This window comes from Alnus glutinosa, chromosome 8 (assembly GCF_958979055.1).
Source record: "Alnus glutinosa chromosome 8, dhAlnGlut1.1, whole genome shotgun sequence".
NCBI classification, from domain to species: domain Eukaryota; kingdom Viridiplantae; phylum Streptophyta; class Magnoliopsida; order Fagales; family Betulaceae; genus Alnus; species Alnus glutinosa.
Genome location: NC_084893.1, coordinates 6529392 through 6553663, shown reverse-complemented (window position 1 = coordinate 6553663; position 24272 = coordinate 6529392). Strand labels below are relative to the sequence as shown.

The 24272-nt window shown below is 38.5% G+C and overlaps 1 protein-coding gene across 2 annotated transcripts; it reads left to right on the top strand.

Annotated features, from left to right (window-relative positions):
* Positions 1 to 18943: 18943 nt before the first annotated feature.
* LOC133876414 (uncharacterized) lies at positions 18944 to 23955 on the top strand. Of its 2 annotated transcripts, XR_009901531.1 has the most exons (11): positions 18944 to 19524; positions 19972 to 20412; positions 20526 to 20668; positions 21023 to 21113; positions 21199 to 21244; positions 21334 to 21821; positions 21899 to 22216; positions 22403 to 22723; positions 22799 to 23119; positions 23194 to 23844; positions 23907 to 23951. XR_009901531.1 is itself a non-coding variant. In XM_062314696.1 (10 exons), the coding sequence occupies exons 1-10, from the start codon at positions 18985 to 18987 to the stop codon at positions 23707 to 23709; spliced, it is 3225 nt and encodes a 1074-aa protein (XP_062170680.1). In that variant the 5' UTR covers positions 18944 to 18984; the 3' UTR covers positions 23710 to 23955. The 2 variants fall into 2 exon arrangements, 1 of the variants encoding a protein (XP_062170680.1); XM_062314696.1 differs by having other exon boundaries at positions 23194 to 23955.
* The last annotated feature ends 317 nt before the right edge of the window (positions 23956 to 24272 follow it).

Here is a 24272-nt window from a genome sequence, read left to right as displayed (position 1 = left end):
TCTCTTTTCCTTTATTTTTAATTTATAAGTAGATAGTTAGTCTTAGTTAATTTGATATTTCGTTACTCTTATTCCTTATTATGATGTGATTTGATCAAAAGTTATCTCTAAGATAACACACAAGTTGGTAGAAGTAGTACTTGAGTAGGATTAGTCTTTCATGGTTGGCGTTTGTTGAAAGATTTAGAATTTTTCCGACCACTTTAACCTAAGACGGCCCAAAACTCCTCAAATTATCTTATTTACTCTCCTGTATATACGTAGGATTTGACTTAGATACTGTAAAATACAGCACATACGTCATATGGGGAGCTATTTTTTTTTTTTTTTTTTTTTTGCTTGGTAAATAATATTTTGTTGGCCATTTTGGTAAATGACTGTCATATCATCCATCAATGCCATGGAGAATTAATACGCCATCGAGAATTAATGGGTGCTTAGGAATTAAGAGTGAACTTAATTATAATTTGACTTGTTGAGGCCCCCTAGCTGCCCTTTCTTAGCTGTCTCCTTCCGTTTCCTATGCGTGTTATACCGTTTCTGCCCAAGCGCGTGGGAAGAGTGAGGTGGTTTTTTCGGGTTTTGCTCAATTATCTAAAGAATCTAGAGTCTGGACAAAGGTTTCGATATCACAACATAAAGAGAGAAGAGTCAAAAAGGTCGAAAATGACCAGGCATAAACCCCCTTCAATTTGATAGCAATCGGAAACCAGTTTCTTGCAAAATTAGTTTGGAAAGTACGAAATTATTACTTTAACTTCACGTTTAGTGGTCCAGAATGATTGAGATTAGTGGCCACCATATACTCATTAAAAATATTTATAATCAAACCCTGTCTTCACTAACATGTCTCCTTATTTTCTACCATCTTTCTTTTACCAAAATTGGAAAGTTCCAAACTCCTTTGCCAACTGGGGATTACAGTCTGATTGGTTCGTAATTGGTCTCAAAGTGCTAAACTCTTACCTTAAACTCTCACTTTTCCTGTTACAAACTACATCTCACATAGTGGAGTGATTAATAATTTAATTAATATTTTATCTTTTTTTTTTTAACAAGTGAAATTTAACATATAGAAGATTTAAGAGGAAATCACGTTTGCAATCTCCTTCTTATAGTTAAAAATCTCTTGATTTTAGGGGCTGGTATCGGTTCGGTCAGTTCGGTTAACCAACTTCATTCCGACAAACTGTATTTTCAAAAATGTCGATTAAGTCAGTTAAATTGGTTGGTAGGCGGTCAGTTAAGTCGGTTAATAGGTGGTCGGTTAAGTCGGTTAACATGGGTAATGAAACGACGTCGTTTTGATTTTTTTAAAAGAAGAGATAGAGAGAGAGAGATCGAACGTTTCATTTTTACTAAAACGACGTCGTTTTGTTTTATGTTGGTTTGGTTAATTGGTCGGTTAAAAGGTGGTTCGGTTCGATAAGTCGATTAAAATTTTAATCGAACCGACTTTCGAAACAAAATGTTATACTAACTACCAAACCGAAATTAGTTGGTAGGCGGTTCGGTTCGGTTTGGTTCGATAGGCAGTAGTCGGATAATTTGCCCACTCCTACTCATTTTAGTGTATCGAACTTTAAAAAATTTACAATCTCATCTCTCCGTTATAATTTTTCATTAAATCTTAACATATGGACGCAAAATTTTCAAAATACTCTTATTTTTTTTAAAAAAAAAAATTGTAATATAAGAGTAATTTTAAAAATTTTACATGGGTATAAAAATGTTATTTTACAATCTGACCGTTTGATTTAACCCTAAACCCTAATAAAATAGGTGAGATTGCAAAAAATTGAAAGTTCAGTACACGTAATTGAGAGTTTCTAAACGTTAAAATGGATGTCACAAAAGTAATAGAAGTTTAGAAGAATTAAATGAAGTTTTTTTAAATATTTAATTAAAATAGAATGTAGAATTTAAAATTTATGTTCTAATTTCATATTAAATTACTAATTATTTCAAAAATTTAAGTCGATAAAAATAATAAAAATAAATATTTATTTTAATATTTTAATATTCCCCTAACATATGATTCCAAACTAGTTAATTAAGCTTACTCACTATAACTATATAATTATTGACTTACAAAAAAAATCTATATAATTATTTATTTAATATATAATATATTTTTCATTTGGAGACAGTTTGTGGTTATTGTAGTCTATCATTGTCAGCTGGCAAGCGTTGTGAATGGTCATTAAGATCAAAGTGATGAGACTGCGCCGGTGGCAGTGCAGGTGCAAGGGGTTTCTATCAACTACAACTCCTCGTATGGTATGTCATGTTGCATGTTTTATACGTCCGACATCATCTATCTCACTCTCGACGGCCCATACAGCTGCTAGTACTGTTACTTCTTGAACACCTAAGTCCTCGTGTGGCTACGTCACCATGATGTCTCCGACATACATTCATGTCCCTCATGGTCCACTTCAGTCTACATACATCCATGTCCCTTATGGTCCACTTCTCTCTCTCTCTCAAACGAGGCTGTTATAGGCTGGATATATATCAGCAACTAACAAATTAAAGAATAATATATATATATATAAAATCTATTCTCACTATTCTTAAAGATATACGAGAAATAACCAAATTAATTTTTGGGATAACTTCACTTAAGGGTATCGAACTATCGGCTTTTTTGACTTAAGAGTACTGAAAGTGTATTGAACTATCGACCTTTTTGACTTAAGAGTACTGAAAGTGTATCAAACTATCGGCATTTTTGACTTAAGAGTACTGAACTTCTAAATATCTCAAACAAGGGTATTCAATTTTTCAAATGTCTCAATTACAGATATTCTGTTATAATTTGTTATTAATTCTTGCCAAAATTTTTAAAGTTCATTTCTTTTTTTAAAAAAAAAAAAAAAAAAAATTGCTAAGATTTAGGTATTAGTCAGAATTTAACGGAATTTGCAAAAATATCCTTACATGAATATTTGAATAATTTTTTTAAATTTTTTTTTTAAAAAAAAATAAACAAAGGGTATTTTAAAAATTTTGATAGGATTTAACGACAAATCCTAATGGAGTATCTCTAATTGAGACATTTTAAAGTCCAATACCCTTAATTAAGTTAAAAAGGTCAATAGTTCGGTATCATTAAGTGAAATTATCGCTTAATTATTTTTATGCATTATTCAATTACAATGCTAAGAAGGTAGCAGCTAGCCAATTCTTTAGCTAAAGTACTAACTAGCCAGATGGGGAGGTATTTTTATCTACGGCTATTTTGGCCAGTCCAATATATATGAATGCTCTATTAATTAAACGTTTTGGCACAGCATAAAATAGTCAAACAATTTATGCAGAACCTTTTATTTTGGCTAATATTATTGCAGGGAGTTGGGTCGACGATGTGGTTTAAACAGAGCAGTTGCCCTAATTTTTTGTATTATCTTTCTCCTTTGTACTTAGCAGTAGGCCTATAACAGATCATAAGAGAGATAATACTTGTGTAAATCAACTCCAAAACGAGAAATAATATCAGAAATTTGGGATTAATTACATCTAGCTAATTATTAAAGCTTTTCAATAGATACTCGATCACTGGCCAACTTCTATATGAATGACATCAACTGATCAGAATTAAGCAGCATATCAGAGAATGGGATGGGTTAGATTTACCAGAAGCTTTTTGTTAATGGATATTCTATATAAATCACATCAACTGAAGCTTTCCTTCAGGCTTCAGCTTGCAATATAAATCATGGTTTTCTCTTAGATGCTTAAATGCATCGAATTTATACAAGATCGATGCAGTTGATCGATCATATATGAGTTGTATATTGTGATGTGAACTTTATGCAGGTCATTTGCATGGGCCACGATGATGGTTACATAAATAACTTACATATATAGAAGTCATTTTCGTATACCATATAATTAAGAAGGAAAATAAATTACAGTGCCCTAAAAGAGTGAGGAAGAGGAAGGGGAAGCTACTGGCATGGTATTTTCCTATAAAGGCATTGTCCTTTTCAGACAGTCCCAATCAACCAACAATAAAGCTTCCTTTTCAAGTGATGATGATCACAAAATGATAGTGAAAGTAAAGCTTTGGAAACCCCATTTCTTTCCCTTCATCCTTCCCCCAAATGATTAGGTCCTGTGCCTGGGTCTGAAACTTTTGCTTGTCTCCATAGAAAAAAGTAAACAACATTTCCTGTCGCCAAAATAATTAACCACTTAGCCATCAAGGGCATGGAACTTTCATGCTACCTGTAGGATTCGGTAACACGTGGAGCGAAGAAATTTTAAACATATTAAAAATCGTCGGTTAAGATTAGGGTTAACAATTTTTTACACAACTTGCGAATTCAACACGAAATTAGTGAATTAGAGTTGAGAGGTCTAATTCCTTGATTTAAATGAATCAAATTAATTAAAATTGACTTATATAGTCTTATACTCATATCATCAACACGACTTGAACCTAACATGCGACATGTATAAGGATTGGCAAACACAACCTCCAAATCTAATAAAAAACATTAACAGGTAAAAGCTGACTTATATAATTTTATACTCATTACCATCTCTAATGAGAGATATATTATTTCATCATATTGGATTAAAAATACAACATGAATGATATGAAAAATGAATGGGCGCATCAAGCGGTCACACCAAATTGTTTGAGTGGGAATTTGTTTAATTATCACATAATTGCCAAAGTTACTTAAAACTGGGGTCATTAAACTTATTTCAGCCCTCTATTAATTAAGGTGAACAGCTTCTGAAGATTCCTTGGACCCTCCTGAGGCCATCCATGCACCCAATCCACTAGTAATCAAGTCAAAAGTTGCAATTAGAGTGCCTTGAGAAGAAAAAACCTTCCATGTCTAATCATAAAGCTAAGGGATAACCCTGATTAAAGTTTCATGTCTCCAATTGATAATAAGTTTGATTTGACACCTATAATTAAATCTCCGTTAATTATACGTACCATTATATTCATTTCATGTACAATTTTGGTCCATCCGCCTGCTCCTAGAGTACTCTGGCCGACACTAAACGTGCCCTAAAAGTCCTGATTCGAGAAGGTTAATAAAGGACCCTTTGACGTACAAAATGGCCGAACATGCAATACTCATTGCAGTAGCCTCTATGAAATCTTAGGAAAAACAGCCATAATTAACGTTAAGACGCACCGGAGCGGTCGTGCATTGCTTTCCACAAAAATTCCTTCAGTGGCGATCATTTCGTTCTTAGATAATGATGTCCGAATATTTTCTTGTCCGGAGATCGAAATTTGATTTTCTGCATGCCATTCATGTCTTGTATATTTGTATGTCGGCTTACAACAAGATTTACAGTGAAAATTCCACCACCTGCCGTATGTTGTTAATAACGAAAAATGTGCCTTTTTGTACGTGGGTTGCTTTACTTTTGTGAAAAAGTTCAATTCGCACCAACTTCTTTATATTCAGCCGTGTATAAATATATATATATATATATGTTCAAAGTCAAAGATTGCGGCATGCTACTACAATCATCATATATATATATATATGCAAATTTGTTTTCTTCTCTTTTCTATTTTCTTTGGTGGTGGGGGAGGGGGATCGGCCGGAGCTTAATTTTCAGAGATGTGTACGTATCTTTTATATATATATATAATGCCTAGCTTGTGACTTAAAGAATCATCATCATATCATTACATATATTACTAGAAATTTTGTTACATGTTTTCTAATGTTTTTAGAAGTACGTTAGAAATTCCTTGTATTATTAGAAAAATAAAATAAAAAATTCCTTGTATTCCAAATTATTCTTCCAAAAAGAAATCCTTGCATGCAATATGAGTCAAAATTCGTGAGTGTTTGCGTATTGCTTTGGTTAGTTGTATTTTTTAATGGAATTATGGAATTGTCTCTTAACATATAAGTCGCACGGTTCAAACATAAACAGGATATATTGGATCCTATAATCTTCCCTTTATTGTCAATTAGTTGGCCGACAAAGGAAAATATAAATATAAATTCAACCAAAAATTATACTACGAATTACAAGACAAATTCTTTTTTGGTTCATAGTATTACTCGATAATTGCATGATATTTCAAGTGGGTTTGTGCATTATTTTATAAGCCGAATTTTTTGTTTTTGTTTTTGTTTTTTTTTTTTTTTTTTGGGGGGGGGGTGAATTAAGTCACCAGCCCCTCAGGCTTTCACGATTTTCTTATTTTTTATTTTTATATAAATTAAGACTACTATTTCTAATTTGATAAACTTGTTTAATTTCTACATGTTTTATTGATAATCTATGTGTTTTCTACCGCTTTCACGAATGAAAGAAAAGGTATTTGTAAAAGAAATTAAAGACAACGTACGTGAAATAAAGAAAATATATAAACACAAAAAATTTTATATAGTTCGGTCTATGACTTACATTTACTAAATAAAGTCTTAAGAGCTACATTTTTACTCTTATTTACTTGATGAGTTTATAATATAAATAGTTCTATTTATAGCGCTTACATATGAAATATAATCATAATTAAATTCCTTAATTTAAAGTGATTCATACTCATCAAATCCCTAAATCAAATCATCATCAAACCTTTAACTTTAGGGTAATCTAAATATACTTTTACATTCTCTCAAATTCAAGGTGGAATAATTATGGAAACTTGAGCTTGAAAAGAATTCCTCCCTCCCCCCCCTTGGGGATGGCAGGTAAAGGCTTGAAACTTGTTGGAGTTGGTGGCGGCCGACGACAATAATGTGATGGAGGCAACAATGATTAATGAAGATGGGGCCTTTCACAACAATAAGCGAAAAATATTGAGCCAACAAAAGGTTGAAATGAAGTCAACTATGAACCTTAAATGTGCATGGGTTTTAAAAAATGCCACAAATGTGAAAAATTGGGCCAACAAAGTATCAAAATAAGAGGCAATAAAAGGTCAAACATATGCCTCTTGGGCTTCTTCTTTTTTTCAACTGATTTTTATTTCTTCTGAGAATACCACTTTCGGGGTAAATCCACCGCACAACAAAACAAACCTCTCTTTTTTCTCTTCCTTTTTTTTTTTTTTTTTTTTTTTTTTTTTGTAATGATAATGAAGTAGAATCTTCACTTAATGCAGGTGCGAATCTGGCTACACAAACTGGTGGGCTGGGACCGCTGATGGGCCTGGTGGAACTGACCTGCTACGGAGGCGCAACCAGAGCTTCTGGCGACGGCAGCATCAACATGTACGAATGGTGTGGTATTCTTTTCTCTGATCTGCAGATGCGAAAATTGAGAGCCACAATTTGTGGCAAAATGGATTTTTTTTTTTTATTATTAAAAAATTAAAAAAAATTATAGTTTCCAACGGAGAAGAATCACTGTAGGCAAAAACAGATAAATATGGACGCTATCATTTTTGTTCTAGGATGAATGTGGAGATTAGAGAATAAAGTGATGAGAAGAGAGAAAATAAAATTAAAATTTCACTTGATCGAAAATTAGCGTTAGCCTTTAGTTTTGATACCCACTCGCAGAGGTCTCGCTACTCCAACTAACCTATTATAGAGGCATTCCTTGTGAGAGAATATATTCTACATATAATTGTGATTGTATTTGGTACGAGAATATATGAGATTGATATGATTGTAATTAGATTTAATAGTAATCAAAACAAATTACTTACCATACTTATCTACTATAATTCTCCTATAAATAGAAGCCTCATGTATTGTAAATATATCAAGATAAGAATATAATGTAACACTTTGAGCTTTATCTTGTGAACGTAGATCATAGATTGAATTACGTAAAATCTCTTATCTCAATTTTATCATTCCGCTTTAATTTTCTTTATATTATATTTTCTTTCACCCCTTCATGAGGGGTATAGGTTGTAGGTATCGTGACTCATCACAGAGGCTGCCTCCATGACTTCTGTGAGGGGAGGTTACTCCTCCGGAAATGATCTATTGTAGAAGCGTGAGCTCTGCAAGGGGGTCGCAGAGGTGACCTCTTTGTGAGGATCATAGGGCCTTTATCCTTTGCGAAGGTCTTGAAGAGGAAGAGGATGGCCTTTAAGATTTTCATTTTCTACCCCTTACAGAAGGGTGGGTCTTAAGGAGATTCCAGTGTTTTTAATTTAAAAAAATAAATAATAATAATAATAATAATAAAGAATTGTATCATAGTTGTTTCCATAATTCCATTATTTAGTTGATAGAAAACTTAACAAAAGATCTTGATTTACAAATCCTAATAGCATAAATCTCAAATTTATCAAAGTGAAAACTGAGGTCTTCATGTTAAAAAGCACAAAAAAAATGACAGTGTGACATAATTAGCCTTTTATTTTTTATGTTATAAGCAAAGTTAGATTTTATTTAGGAGTAACGATACTTTCACAATTTCGTACCGGTTGATGTAATGTGTTTTAAGTAATTTTTCTGCTATTTTTTTAAGTAATTAATACAAAAAAAAAAAAAAAAAAAAAAAAAAAAAAAAAAAAACAGCAGAAAGTCATTGGGTACTGCCAAGCTCGGGTGTTTATTTTATGGGCCATTCTACCAATTGTATTGGGCTTGTACCCGATATGCAGCTTCATAAATCTAACAATTAAAAAGAACAAAAAACTCAAGCCCAGGCCTTCCCCATTCTCAATTTCAATTAGATAATGTGATATATCCTTTTTAATGATATTTTACTTTTGCTAAAAATAGGTTCCATCTTCATACATAATAAACCTCTTAATTAGATGCATGCCCTTATAAGATAAAACTCCTATAACAAGTAAATCTCTTACAACTCTTCCCTTTAATGGTATCAATTGGTAAATCTTCCCCCCCCTCCCCCCCCCAATTTTTTTTTTTATAAGTTTTAAAATTATTGGCGAACATTTATTTTTTAGAAAAAAAATACACATATCTCCCTCAAACTACCACTCAATTGTCAATGTCCCCCACAATCTACCAATTGTGTCAATGTCCCCTCTAAAACCAACAAAAAGACAAAAATGACCTCAATTTTTTTTTTTTTCAATAAGACACAAATGTCTTTATAAATTTGAAAAATAAAATAAAAAAATATATATAATTTTAAAAAAATAAAGAAAAAATGAAAAATGAAATTGAAAATTAAAAAAGAACAAGCCAAAAAAAAATCCGTTTTTGTTTTTATTTTTTTGCTTTTTTATAAGTTTTTGTTATTTTAGATTTTTTTTAAAAAAAATAAAATTTAATGATTTTATGAAGGGTATTTTTGTCATTAAGGGGTAAATTGACATTTTTCGATAGTTTATAAGGAGAAGACCGACACAATTGATAGTTTAGGAAACATTGGTAATAAAGTAGTAGTTTGAAGAAGTTATGTGTATTTTTTTCTTTTTTCTTTTTCTCTTAAGCAAATTAATGGAAATTGGGGTTTTGGTGGACATCATTGGCAAACTCCCTGTATTCTTTTAGACCCATGGCCCATTGTTCCTAGATTGGGCTGGTTGAGTCCACGAAATCCTGGGTCCCTAATTGGAACCTTCATCCTTGATTCCTTTCCATACCACAAGGAGAATTTTTCCGAAGAAATGTTATATGGCACTCAAGCTTGATATGAGCAAAGATTATGGCATGGTAGAATGAATTTTTTTTAAAGGCAATTATGGGGAAGATTGGATTTGCATAGAAGTGGACCGAATTAATTATGGCATGTGTTAGATCGGTAGATTACTCTATCCTAGTTAATGGCCAATCGCAGGAAAGATAATTCCAACTAGAGGAATTCGTCAAGGTGATCTTTTATTACCTTATCTTTTTATACTGTGCGCGGAACATTTAATTGTCTATTCCATATTTCAATTTTTGTCTTGAGGTTTTTTCATATACACCAAAAAATGTTGTGGATTATGCTCCACTCCTCTTTATTTGCCTTACAGAAAAGTAAATGTCATCCGCTAAAAAAAAGGGTCAATTTTGTCACTCTTATAATGTGGATACCTATTAAGTGGATGGTTTTGCCTTGTAGCGAGTTTAAAGTGAAATGAGATGCAGCAATTGACAAATCAAGAAAGATGATGGGTATGGGGGTATGGGCGTTATTATTCGAGATCATGAAGGATATGTGTTCGTATCAATGTGCTTCTTAAAAAAATTCATAGTTGACCTAACTGTTGTGGAAGCATATGCAGCGTGGTAGACGGTGAAATTTGGACATGTTGAATAGAAAAATAATTCCTTTATAACTCTCACACAACTTCTACACAACCCTCTATCACATTGTGTGAGACTTACATACATGGATCTCACACAATGTGATAGGGGTTGTATGGGAGGTGCTGTGAGGAAATCACTTCCCTGTTGAATATAATGTTGGAGGGAGATGCGATGGAAATTGTAAATTCTTTACGGATGGAAGGATAATCTTGAAATCAATTTGACCATTTGATTGAGGATGCAAAAATGGTGTGAGGCATGGTAAGAGGGATACTAATATGGCTGCTCATAGACTAGTAAATGAGGAATTAAGTAATTTTTAGGGTAAATTTGAATAAAAGAATATCCGGCTTTTATTCATTATATTGTATATGCCGAGAAAGTTATGTTATTATGATATTAATGAAAACTTGAAATTTGCACTAAAAAAAAAAATTATATATTGCCAAGGACTTCACTCATGAATCATGATATTAGGCTTTTCTTTTGCATAAAATTATTTTTAATCTTCAATTATTTTAAAAAATAAAAATATTAATAAACAAATTCAAACACGAAAAACTCATATTGTTGGGGATAAAATTAACACCAAAGACATGTGGGCCTAAGGTAGTATCGGGGGCCGAGCCCATCAGGTCGGCCTAGCAAGATTAGACCCAATTTATAAGACCATTCGTTATCTCCAAAAAGACGTATATCTCGAGTATATCAAGATAGACTTTTATCCCATCCAATATGGGATAAGGAACCTAATAGAATGACATTAGCTAAAGAGAGTGTCATATCCAGTTTGGACTCTACTACCCAATTTGAATTCTATGAAGATAAGACTTAAGACCATGTGATCTAGGACTCAGACTCCTAATCAGAAAGATAAAATTAAAGACTATGTGATCTAGGACTCAGACTCCTAATCAGATTATGCTCCAAGTATTTTAGCAGTTTTATAACTGTGAGCCTATAAATAAGACTACTACGCCAGGTATTAAAACAGATTCTCTGAACTCTTGAGATGACTGATATTCTCCAGAAAATAAGTTTGAACTGACTTAGGCATCGGAGTGGGGGTCCGGTCGGCACCCCCGACGAGCCGTTTGTTATTTTGCAGATTACGAGGAGAACGAACATCGAGGAAGGCAACGAATCACAAGGCAACACGTCACCGTACCGGAAACTGTACCAACAGTTTGGCGCCGTCTGTGGGAACGATTATTCGTTTCTCAAAAAAAAAATCCGCAACGGTGACTACGCGATAAATCATGGCTGAAACTGGTCTGTGGTTTCTTCCTTCAAAGATCATCACTGGACCAAGACAGATCTATATAGATCTACAGTCGTACATAGTAGATCACGTTCAACTATGACGTATCAGTATTCAATTGGCATCGAATCAGTGCTCGCCTTCGTCAGAAAAGCAAGATAAGTCCATACTTTTATTTTCATTTCGATTTGTTAAATTGTGGAAAGAAATTCATAGTGTGGATGACTATCTGTGCTATTATGAAATCCAATGATAAGAAATTTTGGAGTGTCAGATCTGAAACTCTCTTTAGACAAAGATCAATAATTATTGTGCCCTTGTGCGTTTACAAGCGCTTCATTAAAAAACATGAAGCCTTTCAACTATACTATGAGTTTTGGTTGGAATGATGCTTCTCTTCTAATACTTGCTGATTTTTAATATTTTTTATTGGCACTACAAGACAAATAATTGGGTTTATAAGAGGAGTGATGGTTTGAACTTTTCAAGCCTTGATTTCACGTAAAACTTTAAAAGTTCTTAGCCCATGCCTTTCCTCTTATTAGAAAGAGATTTCTGAATCAATAAAAGTATATCTCTAGATCTGGTTTTTTAGCGTCAAAATTAATTGCTGACAACAAGGCATGTTGCTCGTCCATAGTATCGGCAATGTGTTTATTAACCTTCTCTGTAGAGATGACAAGAAAAGACCAAGAGATGAAAGCAGATATTTCCTCTAAGTCAGATCTCCCACTTCCGAAAAATCCAAACAAGACAAAGGAAAAGATGGGTCAAAAAGAAAGGGGATTTTGGGATCTAGCAGGCCTGGTTCAGAAGGCCCAAACAGGTCAGTCCAAAAAGAAAAAACAAAAGAAGAAGATGGTTCAAGAGGCAGGGAGTCGGCCCAATAAGCATAACAAAACAAAAGAAAAAAAAATATGGAATAGAAGTGGGGCCCAACCGATCCGGATCCTCCCCTCCGAACCTGAGAGCACCTTCGTGAACCTCCGAGGCAGCAGTGAAGGAAAGATTCCACCTTTGAACCTCCGAGGCAGCGGCGACAGGAAGATCCAAACCGAGTCACCTCGGTTCAAGTTAAGATCCACACAGGTGACGCCAAGTCAGGTGACGAAGGACCCACAACCGAGAAGGTCCAGCTCGAGATCCTCCCCTCTGACTCCGAGACCATCGACCAGTGCCGCTACCACCGGATCCGTTGCGGCCACCGTACAAGACGACTCCACCCGAACATGGGGGCAGTCTTCTTCACAGATTTGGAGATTTTCAGGCGATGGCGACGCTCCACTCCACTCAGAATCCAGCGACTCGTGCTCCTCACGATCATCCCCGCCTGTTGCTGAATCGTCTAGGCCAGGCATCTAGAAACTTGAAAGCTCACATCTCTTTCACCCAATCCGTGGCCAAAGACTAGTGACCAGCGAGATGGAGACCCTCGAGAGGATAGAGCTGACTGTAAACAAGAAAGCAAACCCGAGACTTCATATGAGATACTTCTCTGACCTGAGCCAAAAGTCCGAGACTCCGAGCATCAAGTCACGACTCGCTGAGCGTTGCTGGAGCATGGAGCCACCTCGATGATTGGACCGGAATGGCACAATCGGGGCAGTCCCAGGACCCTTCGGAAAGTACCGCGGCCTCGATGTCCTTCTTCATCCAATATGTGGCCGTGGACTCATGGTCCCAAAAAAAAAAAAAAAAAAAAAAAAAAAAAGGTGAAACCAACCCGGTCCGGTTCCTGGTTCCTTCTCTGAAGAAGCTGATGGGAACGAGATCAAAACCCTCGTCAAAGGGAGATCCAACAGGAGTTGAAATTGGCGGAGAGCAAACCAGAATCTGCTTGATTTCGAAGTCTTCAACGCGGTGCAGAACCCAGGGCTCTGAGTTCAACAAAACCCAGAATGTCTCCACCTCGGATCAGGTGCTGGTCGGGTCGTTGTCTCAAAGATCCGGTCTCCCCAGCCCCCCAGATGGTCATCGAAAGCATGTTGTTCGAGCTCCAAAGGAAGATCCACGCCGGCTCATCTCGGGTCAAATTCAGATCCTCCATCCTCGGGGTTATGAATTAGAACCCATTCTAATCAATTCCAGTGGGGCGGATGAAGAATTGCGGCGTTGTCACAAAGAGCCCAATCCCGATCGTGAAGAATTTGTGGGTCTTAGTAAGAGCAAATTGAGGAGCAAGATTAGCCTTCCCTGTCTACCTGAACCATCCAATTCGTGTTGTAGAGAAAATAAAACATGAGCCCGGCGAATCCTATTTTTGTCACGAACCTCAAGAAGATTGCCACAGCATGGCTGCAAGGCCTAATCCGACGGCTCAAACTAGGGAGACGACCATGGGAATTCTGGCTTTTTCCAGCCAGTTGGCACCTATTTTGTTCCCAATTCTTGTTGAAACTCCAAGACTGAGAGCTGAGGGAAAAACGTAGACGAGAGAGGTCTGGATGAGAATTCCCATGCTCAGAGATACCCGCGAGTCGTGGGCCACGACGCTCCAGTTCATCGAGGAAACAATGAGAAACGTAGGAGCTGTGCAAAAAAAAAAAAAAATGTTTTGGCCGAAATCTTGAGTCAGAACACCGATGGGGTAGAACTTCGGTGATTTAAGTATTGATGGTGGCCCACCTATGCACAACCCCAATTGGTTTCCATTGAGCTCATGGCCCAGAGGTCCCAATAATGGCCGTGTGAAGCCCATGAACTCCCAAGCACTTCGGGTCTTCACCCAGTGAGACGTCGGAGTCCCAAACGGTGTTATGTATGAATGAAGAATGGAGGGGAGTTGTTATGGACTCCTTTGACAGAAAGGGTCTAAGACGATCTAGCGGGTGGTTCTACCAAAATTCGGACAGAATCGAGAAGCCTCTATTTTTTCCACCGAGGCCCACAATTCATATGGTTCCCTCTCATCATTAGGAAACTTTGAGATCCGCAATTTACCGATGCAGTTGTGGCTTCATGATGACCAAGCTTGTTTTGAGAGTGAAAGGGGTTCAGTGCGTTGCGCGAGGATTGAAGCTGTGGGTTTTGGAGAAAGGCAGCGTCGGACTAGAAGAAAAAGAGGAGGGAGACTTGAAGAAACCAATATCAAGCTTTTGAAATTGGCTTTCCAAGACAAGCCTATGCTGTTTCTGTAAAAAGGGTATACCCCGAGAAAGTTAGATCCGAGGTGTTTTATTGAGGCTGAAAGATAAATCCGAGGTGATTTATTGAGGCTGAAAGTTAAATCCGAGGTGATTTATTGAGGCTGAAATTTAAATCCGAGGTGATTTATTGAGGATAAAAGTTAAATCCGAGGTGATTTATTGAGGCTGAAAGTTAAATCCGAGGTGATTTATTGAGGCTGAAAGTTAAATCCGAGGTGATTTATTGAGGCTGAAAGTTAGATCCGAGGTGTTTTATTGAGGCTGAAAGATAAATCCGAGGTGATTTATTGAGGCTAAAAGTTAAATCCGAGGTGATTTATTGAGGCTGAAAGTTAAATCCGAGGTGATTTATTGAGGCTGAAAGTTAAATCCGAGGTAATTTATTGAGGCTGAAAGTTAGATCCGAGGTGTTTTATTGAGGCTGAAAGATAAATCCGAGGTGATTTATTGAGGCTGAAAGTTAGATCCGAGATGATTTATTGTGGTGAAAAGTTAAATCCGAGGTGATTTATTGAGGCTGAAAGTTAAATCCGAGGTGATTTATTGAGGCTGAAAGTTAAATCCGAGGTGATTTATTGAGGCTGAAAGTTAGATCCGAGGTGATTTATTGAGGCTGAAAGTTAGATCCGAGGTGTTTTATTGAGGCTGAAAGATAAATCCGAGGTGATTTATTGAGGCTGAAAGTTAGATCCGAGGTGTTTTATTGAGGCTGAAAGTTAAATCCGAGGTGATTTATTGAGGATAAAAGTTAGATCCGAGATGATTTATTGTGGTGAAAAGTTAGATCCGAGGTGATTTATTGTGGTGAAAAGTTAGATCCGAGGTGTTTTACCGAGGCGAAAAGTTAAATCCGAGGTGATATACCGAGAAGAAAGTATAATCCGAGAAGTTTGATCCGAGGGTATTCTACCGAGGCGAAAAGTATGTACCGAGATGACACATACCGAGAGTATTATTCCGAGGGTACTATCCTGAGGAGACTATGCCCGAGCTCCTAGTTCCAAATAGCACACTTTGAGGACCCCTCCAAATTTGCCATCCTCCGAAGTGCACAGTCACATGCCGAGGAATCAATCCGAACCGAAGGTCCAGCTTGAGGAACTCTCCCAAAGAGCCCCATATCGAGTGGCGTGCAAGATAAGGAACTCCAAGTAAGACGGTTCATCTTCATCGAATTCACCAGATAAGTTCATACTCTTCTTTTACAAACATGATTTATGGATAAATGTTGGTTTTTACCAACCAGGAAAATATATATATGAATGCACATGTACGATTTGCCGAAATATATATATTTTGATAAAATAGACTCATGTGTTGAGGTTTCACTCCTGTCGTGAGTGAAAGGATCACAAAATCATCCCGACGGATAAAAAGAATATATGGTGCTACTGTGCATTCTACTATTTTTAGTATATGCAGTGCTTCGTTAACCCTTTTTGCAGAAAAGATACGGGGAGACAACCCCTACAACAAATTAAACAAGGAAAGTCTCTCGGTCAGTCCAACACCGAGAGCCAAGGAGACAACCTTGCAGAGAAAACAAGGAAAGTCTCTCGGTCTATCCAACACCGAGAGCAGGAAAAGTCTCTCGGTCAGTCAACACCGAGAGCAGGAAAAGCCTCTCGGTCAGCCAACACCGAGAGCAGGAAAAGTCTCTCGGTCAGTCAACACCGAGAGCAGGAAAAGTCTCTCGGTCTATCCAACACCGAGAGCAGGAAAAGTCTCTCGGTCACTCAACACCGAGAGCAGGAAAAGTCTCTCGGTTTGTTAACACCGAGAGCAGGAAAAGTCTCTCGGTCAGTCAACACCGAGAGCAGGAAAAGTCTCTCGGTCATTCAACACCGAGAGCAGGAAAAGTCTCTCGGTCAGTCAACACCGAGAGCAGGAAAAGTCTCTCGGTCATTCAACACCGAGAGCAGGAAAAGTCTCTCGGTCATTCAACACCGAGAGCAGGAAAAGTCTCTCGGTCATTCAACACCGAGAGCAGGAAAAGTCTCTCGGTTAGTCCAACACCGAGAGCAGAAAAAGAAAAAGCCTCTCGGTTAGTCCAACACCGAGAGCAAGAAAAACCTAACGGTTAGTCCAACAAAGGATATAACGGCAGGATTGCAGGTTTTCGGAAGGACAAGAACGTCCAAGATAGAATTGGCCCGAGTCCTTTCCTCGAACAACCCGAAATGGTTATGGAAAGGACACCAAGACAAGAAAACCTCTCGGTTGGAGGTCTCCAAACGTTAAAAGATTGGAGCGTTCGGAGATAAAGAAATTAAAAGGGTACAAAGATTTCCGAAAAGAAAGGTAAAGCTCAGCGACCTGACTACCCACCTCGAACGACTTAACCTGCTGTCGCAGACTAAAGTTATGGGGGGGTAGCTCATTAAGACAAACAGGAAGGTAAAGGTTTAGAAAGACAGAGTTTCAGGAATGAAAAGCTTCAGGAAGGTATGAGGATAAAACCTCTTTATTAAAAAATCATCAATTCAAGTATTTACAGGTTGAAGCCCTGAGACTCACTCCGAACTCCGAGATCTCTTTTACACCATCGTCCAGGATACTAAGAGGACTTGACTATCCGCCTCGAACAACTTAGCCCGCGGTCGCGGACTAAAGTTATGGGGGGTAGCTCAACAAAGTTAAAGCTTCTACAAAGGCAAAATCACCGAAGCTACACCAAACTCTCAAATTAAGATCTCTCAGGAGCAACTCGAACAAAGATACGGGGAGACAACCCCTATAACAAACCATACGGGGATATCACCTCTACAAAAAATAACCAAGTAAGTTCAACACTTCTAAAAGATTTTTTCATATCCTCCTCGGTCATAACTTACACAAACCGATTGTTTGTTTAAGTTAAGGAGGATAACTCAAAGTAAGATTTTTCTCTCCTAGTCACGGAGTTCAAAACAAAAGATTTTTCCCTCTTTAGCTCAGAGGTTGAAACAAAAGATTTTTCTTACCCTCCTCGGAGTTAACTTACGCAAACCGATTGTTTGTTCAAGTTATTAGAGGATAAGTGAGAATTGATTTGTCATGGAAAGTTTTTCCATAACAAAGAATTCAAACATTACAAAGTTCGAAAATAAAGATATTCACAGGTGAGACCAACCTAGATGGTATTCAGATTAGAAGTCTTCAGACAGAACCTTGATCTCAGGAAAGTCGTACGCAAAGTGTTATCTCAGAGTGGCATGTCACCACAATCTTGGTGAAATCAACTACATCAGTCCGATTCATCTCCTACCGAGAGTAGAAGATCATCTTCACAACTTTGGCCCGACCGACAATATTATGTGGAGGCATTTATGAAGAAGATATTTATGAGAAGTTGCTATTATTACTATGGCAGATCACAAGTTGGATCCACTCAACCCGATCCAAGGAGGAGATAAACATTTAGCAACTACTTCAGGGAAATCAGGATAGGACTTATGGTCCAATCAGATAAGAAGAAGGATCAGATCAGAAGTCTAAGAAGATATCATATTAGAAGTCTAATAAAGGATCAGAGTCCAATTAGAACTCTGACATCAATTCTAGAGCTCGATTAGAACTCTGACAGCAATTCTAGATCGACAAGGAGCAGGAATTCTAATCCTTCCAGAGATTCGACGCATTATTCGTCATAATTACTTTGAAAGAGGCGGCAATTGTCAGATACAGATTATGGAAGATCCAGATTCAGAAATTGAGTTATTTAATTCTCTTACATTCTAAATTCAAATAAGAGAATTAGGGGGGTAACTGTTGGGGATAAAATTAACACCAAAGACATGTGGGCCTAAGGTAGTATCGGGGGCCGAGCCCATCAGGTCGGCCCAGCAAGATTAGACCCAATTTATAAGACCATTCGTTATCTCCAAAAAGACGTATATCTCGAGTATATCAAGATAGACTTTTATCCCATCCAATATGGGATAAGGAACCTAATAGAATGACATTAGCTAAAGAGAGTGTCATATCCAGTTTGGACTCTACTACCCAATTTGAATTCTATGAAGATAAGACTTAAGACCATGTGATCTAGGACTCAGACTCCTAATCAGAAAGATAAAATTAAAGACTATGTGATCTAGGACTCAGACTCCTAATCAGATTATGCTCCAAGTATTTTAGCAGTTTTATAACTGTGAGCCTATAAATAAGACTACTACGCCAGGTATTAAAACAGATTCTCTGAACTCTTGAGATGACTGATATTCTCCAGAAAATAAGTTTGAACTGACTTAGGCATCGGAGTGGGGGTCCGGTCGGCACCCCCGACGAGCCGTTTGTTATTTTGCAGATTACGAGGAGAACGAACATCGAGGAAGGCAACGAATCACAAGGCAACACGTCACCGTACCGGAAACTGTACCAACACATATGGATACCAAAAGATGAGTTTTTTCTTTTGGTGGGGATTATGGACGATGACGGAGAGTGCGTGTCGCTGCCATCGGGGCCGGACGCGAAGAAGAGACGAGTGAGCTACTTCTACGAGCCGAGCATAGGGGAGTACAACTACGGGCAGGAGCATCCAATGCAGCCCCACAGGATCCGGATGGCCCACAACCTGATCGTACAATACGAGCTCCACCGTCGGATGGAGATAAACCGGCCATTTCCAGCGGGGCCCGCCGATATCAGGCAGTTCCACTCGCATGAGTACGTGGACTTCCTAGCCTCCGTCACGCCGGAGACCCTCACCGACCCGGTCTTCTCGCGCCACCTCAAGCGCTTCAATATCGGCGAGGACTGTCCGGTCTTCGACGGCCTCTTCGGCTTCTGCCAGGCCTCCGCCGGCGGCTCCATCGGCTCTGCCGTCAAGCTCAACCGCGGAGACGCCGACATCGCCCTCAACTGGGCCGGCGGCCTCCACCACGCTAAGAAGGCCGAGGCCTCCGGCTTCTGCTACGTCAACGACATCGTGCTCGGCATTCTCGAGCTTCTCAAAGTTCACAGGGTATTTGGGGATTTCTCTGTTTTTGTTTTTTTATCCACCTTATTGTCAATGTGCTCTGGGATACATTTGCTTCAGATTTTTTGAGCTTTGTGTTAATTATGCTATACATTGTACTAATATAGTCTTGTGTGTATTTGGGTGTGGTCAAGTTTTGAGCTTTATTGATTTCTGGGTTGTGTTTTGGTTGTTGCTGAGATAAATTCTTATGAACCATTCTCTGTTTTGCTTTGGATATTTAGTTGTAGGCTTGTAGCTCGGCTTTTCATTCTTAACAATTATGATTATTTATTTTTCTTTGAACAGAACGTTGTCTGGTTGTTCTTATTTTGCTATTGGGTTTTGAATTTCAAGCTTAGTTAGTTTTTGGGTGTTAGATTAGATTTTAATGTTGCTGGGCTTACACATTGGTACATTTGGCTGAGCAATTCATTTCTTGTCACTGGGTAGCGTGTACTCTACGTGGATATTGATGTTCACCATGGAGATGGGGTTGAGAAGGCATTTTACGCCACTAACAGAGTCATGACGTTGTCCTTCCATAAATTTGGGGATTTCTTTCCGGGGACGGGGCACATTAAGAACACAGGGCGCGGGACTGGGAAGAACTATGCCCTGAATGTCCCTTTAAATGATGGAATAGACGATGAGAGTTTCCGTCGTCTGTTTCGGCCAATCATTCAAAAAGTCATGGAGATCTATCAGCCGGATGCGGTTGTTCTTCAATGTGGAGCAGATTCGTTGTCTGGTGACAAGTTGGGGTGCTTCAACTTGTCTGTGAAGGGCCATGCCGATTGCCTTCATTTTCTTAGATCTTTCAACGTGCCTCTCATGGTCTTGGGTGGTGGAGGGTATACAATCCCCAATGTTGCCCGGTGCTGGTGCTACGAGGTATTCCTCTTCATTGTGCTACTCTGTTTCTCTACCTTTTTGGCACACTCCTTAATAACTTTTATAGGTGATAAGCTATCATTTTTATGAGTTCATTTGTTACTTTGTCACAGACAGCAGTTGCAGTCGGAGTGGAGCCTGATAATAAATTGCCTCACAATGAATATTATGAGTATTTTGGCCCAGATTATACTCTTCACGTTGAACCATGCAACATGAAGAATCTAAACTCACTCAAATATATGGAGAAAATAAGGTACTTTTAAGTACTGTGTTTTTTGCCTTTTATTTTTCACCCCTTCTGATAATGTCTATTACTTGCTTATACATACTGTTATAGTTGATGTTAGCGGTTGAATTGTCAAATTTATTGAAAGCTTATACTAAGCCTTTAAGTGTTGACACCAATTAATTGAAAAGTCCTACTTTTGTCTCAAGTAATCTATCAATGTGTTTGTGTTTTTTTTTTTTTTTGTGCGCACGCTTTGTGTTGTCCATTGTCCAGTATCTTCTGTTGGTTGTTTGAGTCCATTTTCATTCTTGGTGTAGCTATGTTCTACTTTCATTTACCTTTTTGTTTGATAGATATTTTGATCTATGTAATTTTCAGGAATACGCTGCTAGAGCAACTTTCAAGAATACCACATGTACCTAGTGTACCTTTTCAGGCAACACCACCCACCACACAAGTCCCGGAAGAGGTCTGTGGCCTGTATTGAATTTCTCATTTATCCTCTTAACTAAATCTCTTTGTTTTGATCTTACTGGAGGTTTGGTTGGATGTAGGCAGAAGAGGACATGGATCAAAGGCGAAAACCTTGCATGTGGAATGGTGAGTATGACTCTGATCCTGATGAAGACAGGAATCCTCAAAATACTGAGCCAAACTTGTTTTCTAACTTATTCTCTTTGCTCTGGTAGAGATGACCCCAAAGCTTAGCAATGCCTCCATCTCTAAGGTGAGTGCTCGAGTCCCAGAAGGCATGGAGCCCTCGACGAGCAAGAGGTTTAAGGCTTCTCTTGAAGGCAATTGGGGGAGAATGGGTCTTCCTCAGGCAAGGAAAGGAAAGAGGGCAAGCTTCGACCCACTCGACAAGAGTTTCAAGGCTTCTCTTCTGTCCTCCAAATCTAAAGACAATCAGGGGAGAATGTGTCTTTCCCGGGCGAGGAAAGAAAAGGGGGCAACCTTTGACCAACCCGAAGACTCATCTTCTGAGTTCAATCTGGATCAACTTGCCACCCAGCCTTCTTTAGGGATGCTGTCAGACATTGTTCCTCCGGACAGACGGGGAGAGATCTTCAAGGATCCGGTAATGGCGCTTACTAGGCTCTTTACTGAGGACGATTTGGAGGAAAAGAATAAGTTGTTCGGGATCCTTAGCGAGGAGCTTTGCCATTCTCTTGTAGGGGTGAGTGTCTTGGTTTCTTCTCATTGTAGTCCCTTTCCTCCTGACACATTATGTTGACTTGATTATGTCATTACCAGGCGGTGTTATATGCTCTTGCACTCAATAGGGAGCATAAGAGGCTAGGCATGATCATGAAGGATCTCCAGAAGACAAGGAAAGGAACAAGAGTGGCCTTTGACCAGCCCGAAGACTCATCTGTAGAGTTTGATCATCAACTTGCCACCCAGCCTTCTTCAGGGATGTCGTCTGACATTGGTCTTTTAGATAGACAGGGAGAGATCTTCAAGGATCCAGTAACAGCGCTTAACAGGCTCTTTCCCGAGGACTACTTGGAGGAAAAGAGTAAGGAGTCATTTGAGATCCTTAGCGAGGGGCTTTGCCATTTTCTTACCCGGGTGAGTGTCTTGGATTCTTCTCATTGTAGTCCCTTTGCTCCCCACACATTGTGTTGACTTGATTATGTTTGAGATCCTTAGCGAGGAGCTTTGCCATTCTCTCGCCAGGGTGAGTGTCTTGGTTTCTTCTCATTGTAGTCCCTTTCCTCTCGACACATTGTATTGACTTGATTACTTCATTGCCAGATGGTGTTATATGTTGTGGCTTCCATTAGGGAGCAGAAGAGGCTGAGCACGATCATGAGGGATCTCCAGGGAGCAAGGAAAGGAAAGGGGGTGGCCTTCGACCAGCCTAAAGACTCATCTCCTGAGTTTGATCTGGGTCAGCATTACACCTTGCCGTCTTTGGGGATGCCATCTGAAATTGGTCCTTCGGATAGACGGAGAGAGATCTTCAAGGATCCAATAACAGCGCTTAGCAGGCTCTTTCCTGAGGACTATTTGGAGGAAAAGAGCAAGGAGTCATTCGGGAACCTTAGCGAGGAGCTTTGCCATTTTCTTGCTCGGGTGGGTGTTTTGGTTTCTTCTCATTGTAGTCCTTTTCCTCCCGACGTTGTGTTGACTTGATTCCGTTTTTGCCAGATGGTGTTATATGTTGTGGCTTTCATTAGGCAGCGAAAGAGGCTTGACACAATCATGAGGGATCTCCAAGAGGAGAGGAAAGGAAAGGGGGTGGCCTTTGACCAGCCCAAAGACTCGTATTTTAAGTATGATCTGGATCAGCCTGCCACCCAACCTTCTTCGTGGATGTCGTCTGACATTGGTCCTTTGAACAGACGGGGAAAGATCTTCAAGGATCCAACAATGGTGCTTAGCAGGCTCTTTCCCGATGACTGTTTGGAGGAAATGAGCAAGGAGTCGTTCGGGATCCTTAGCGAGGCGCTTTGCCATTCTCTCGTCGAGGTGAGTGTCTTGGTTTCTTCTTATTGTAGTCCCTTTCCTCCCAACATGTGTTGACTTGATTACGTCATTGCCAGGTAGTGTCATATGCTTTGTCTCTCATTAGGGAGTGGAAGAGGCTGGAGAAGATCATGAGAGATCTCCAAGTGGAGAACATGTACCTTAAGCCGGATCAACGATGGTTGGAGAACTCGCACAAGCTCTGTCGGAGAGTGCTGGACAAGGAGAAGAAAGAGCACAAGGTTAGGGACCAGAGGCTTTCAAATGCGCTTGAGGCCACTCAAGCCAAGCTTGAGGAGGCTCGGGGCCAACTGAGGAGGATTGGGGGAGACAACTCAATTGAACTCGAGGCCTTTAAGCGCGAGTTTCTATTAGAGAAGTGCATGTTTGCTTGGTTGGCCGAGGTGGATAAGAATTTTGAGGCTCTTCAAGCCCTTCAGGATGAGCTGGAGGCCAAGAAGTGTGAGCTTGAGACGGTTTGGGAGGAGCTGATGTCTGAGAAGGTTAAGTTCGACAACCTTGTGTCGGCCTGGACTGTCTTTGAGGTTGCTTGGGCTAAGTTGGAGGCAACTCTTTTAATATTGCCCTCCTAAGTTTGGTAGCGTGTCAATAGTTTATAGGTAGATAATATTTATTTTCTAAGTTCTTAGTTAAGTTTAGTAAACCAACAATTGGAGTTTAGAACTTATAGATGACTAATTAAGATATAAATAGATGTTTTAAAATAGGTTTGGTGATATATAGAACTTATAGATGACTAATTAAGATATAAATAGATGTTTTAAAATAGGTTTGGTGATATATAGGAATTGATAATCATTTTGGCCTGTTTGGATGCAAGAGTGAAATTCTGATTCTATTCAACTTTTTGTTACAGTGTTATATTTTATTCAACTTTTTTTAAACAAATCATGTTTTATTCAATTTTTTCTATTTGTATCTCAGAAAGTCAAACTTCAAAATTCGAGCATCAAATAAGAATTAAATTCTGATTTCAAAAATTGAACACTCAAACGGATTTTCCTAATTTGGAAAGTTTCTATTTGATAAACTTTATATTTTGGGAAATAGGCCTTTGGTGGGATCCTAAGAATAATATTAGGTGCTTCATAGAATAATATGGTGGATCTGAATTCCCTACAATTAGGTTGCTCGA

Excerpts from the sequence above, each read along its gene's own strand:
- LOC133876414 (XM_062314696.1), top strand. The coding sequence starts at position 18,985 with ATGGACGATGACGGAGAGTGCGTGTCGCTGCCATCGGGGCCGGACGCG. Across the intron at positions 19,525-19,971 it reads AGCTTCTCAAAGTTCACAGG|CGTGTACTCTACGTGGATAT; the intron begins GTATTTGGGGAT and ends GTCACTGGGTAG. Across the intron at positions 20,669-21,022 it reads AAATATATGGAGAAAATAAG|GAATACGCTGCTAGAGCAAC; the intron begins GTACTTTTAAGT and ends TGTAATTTTCAG.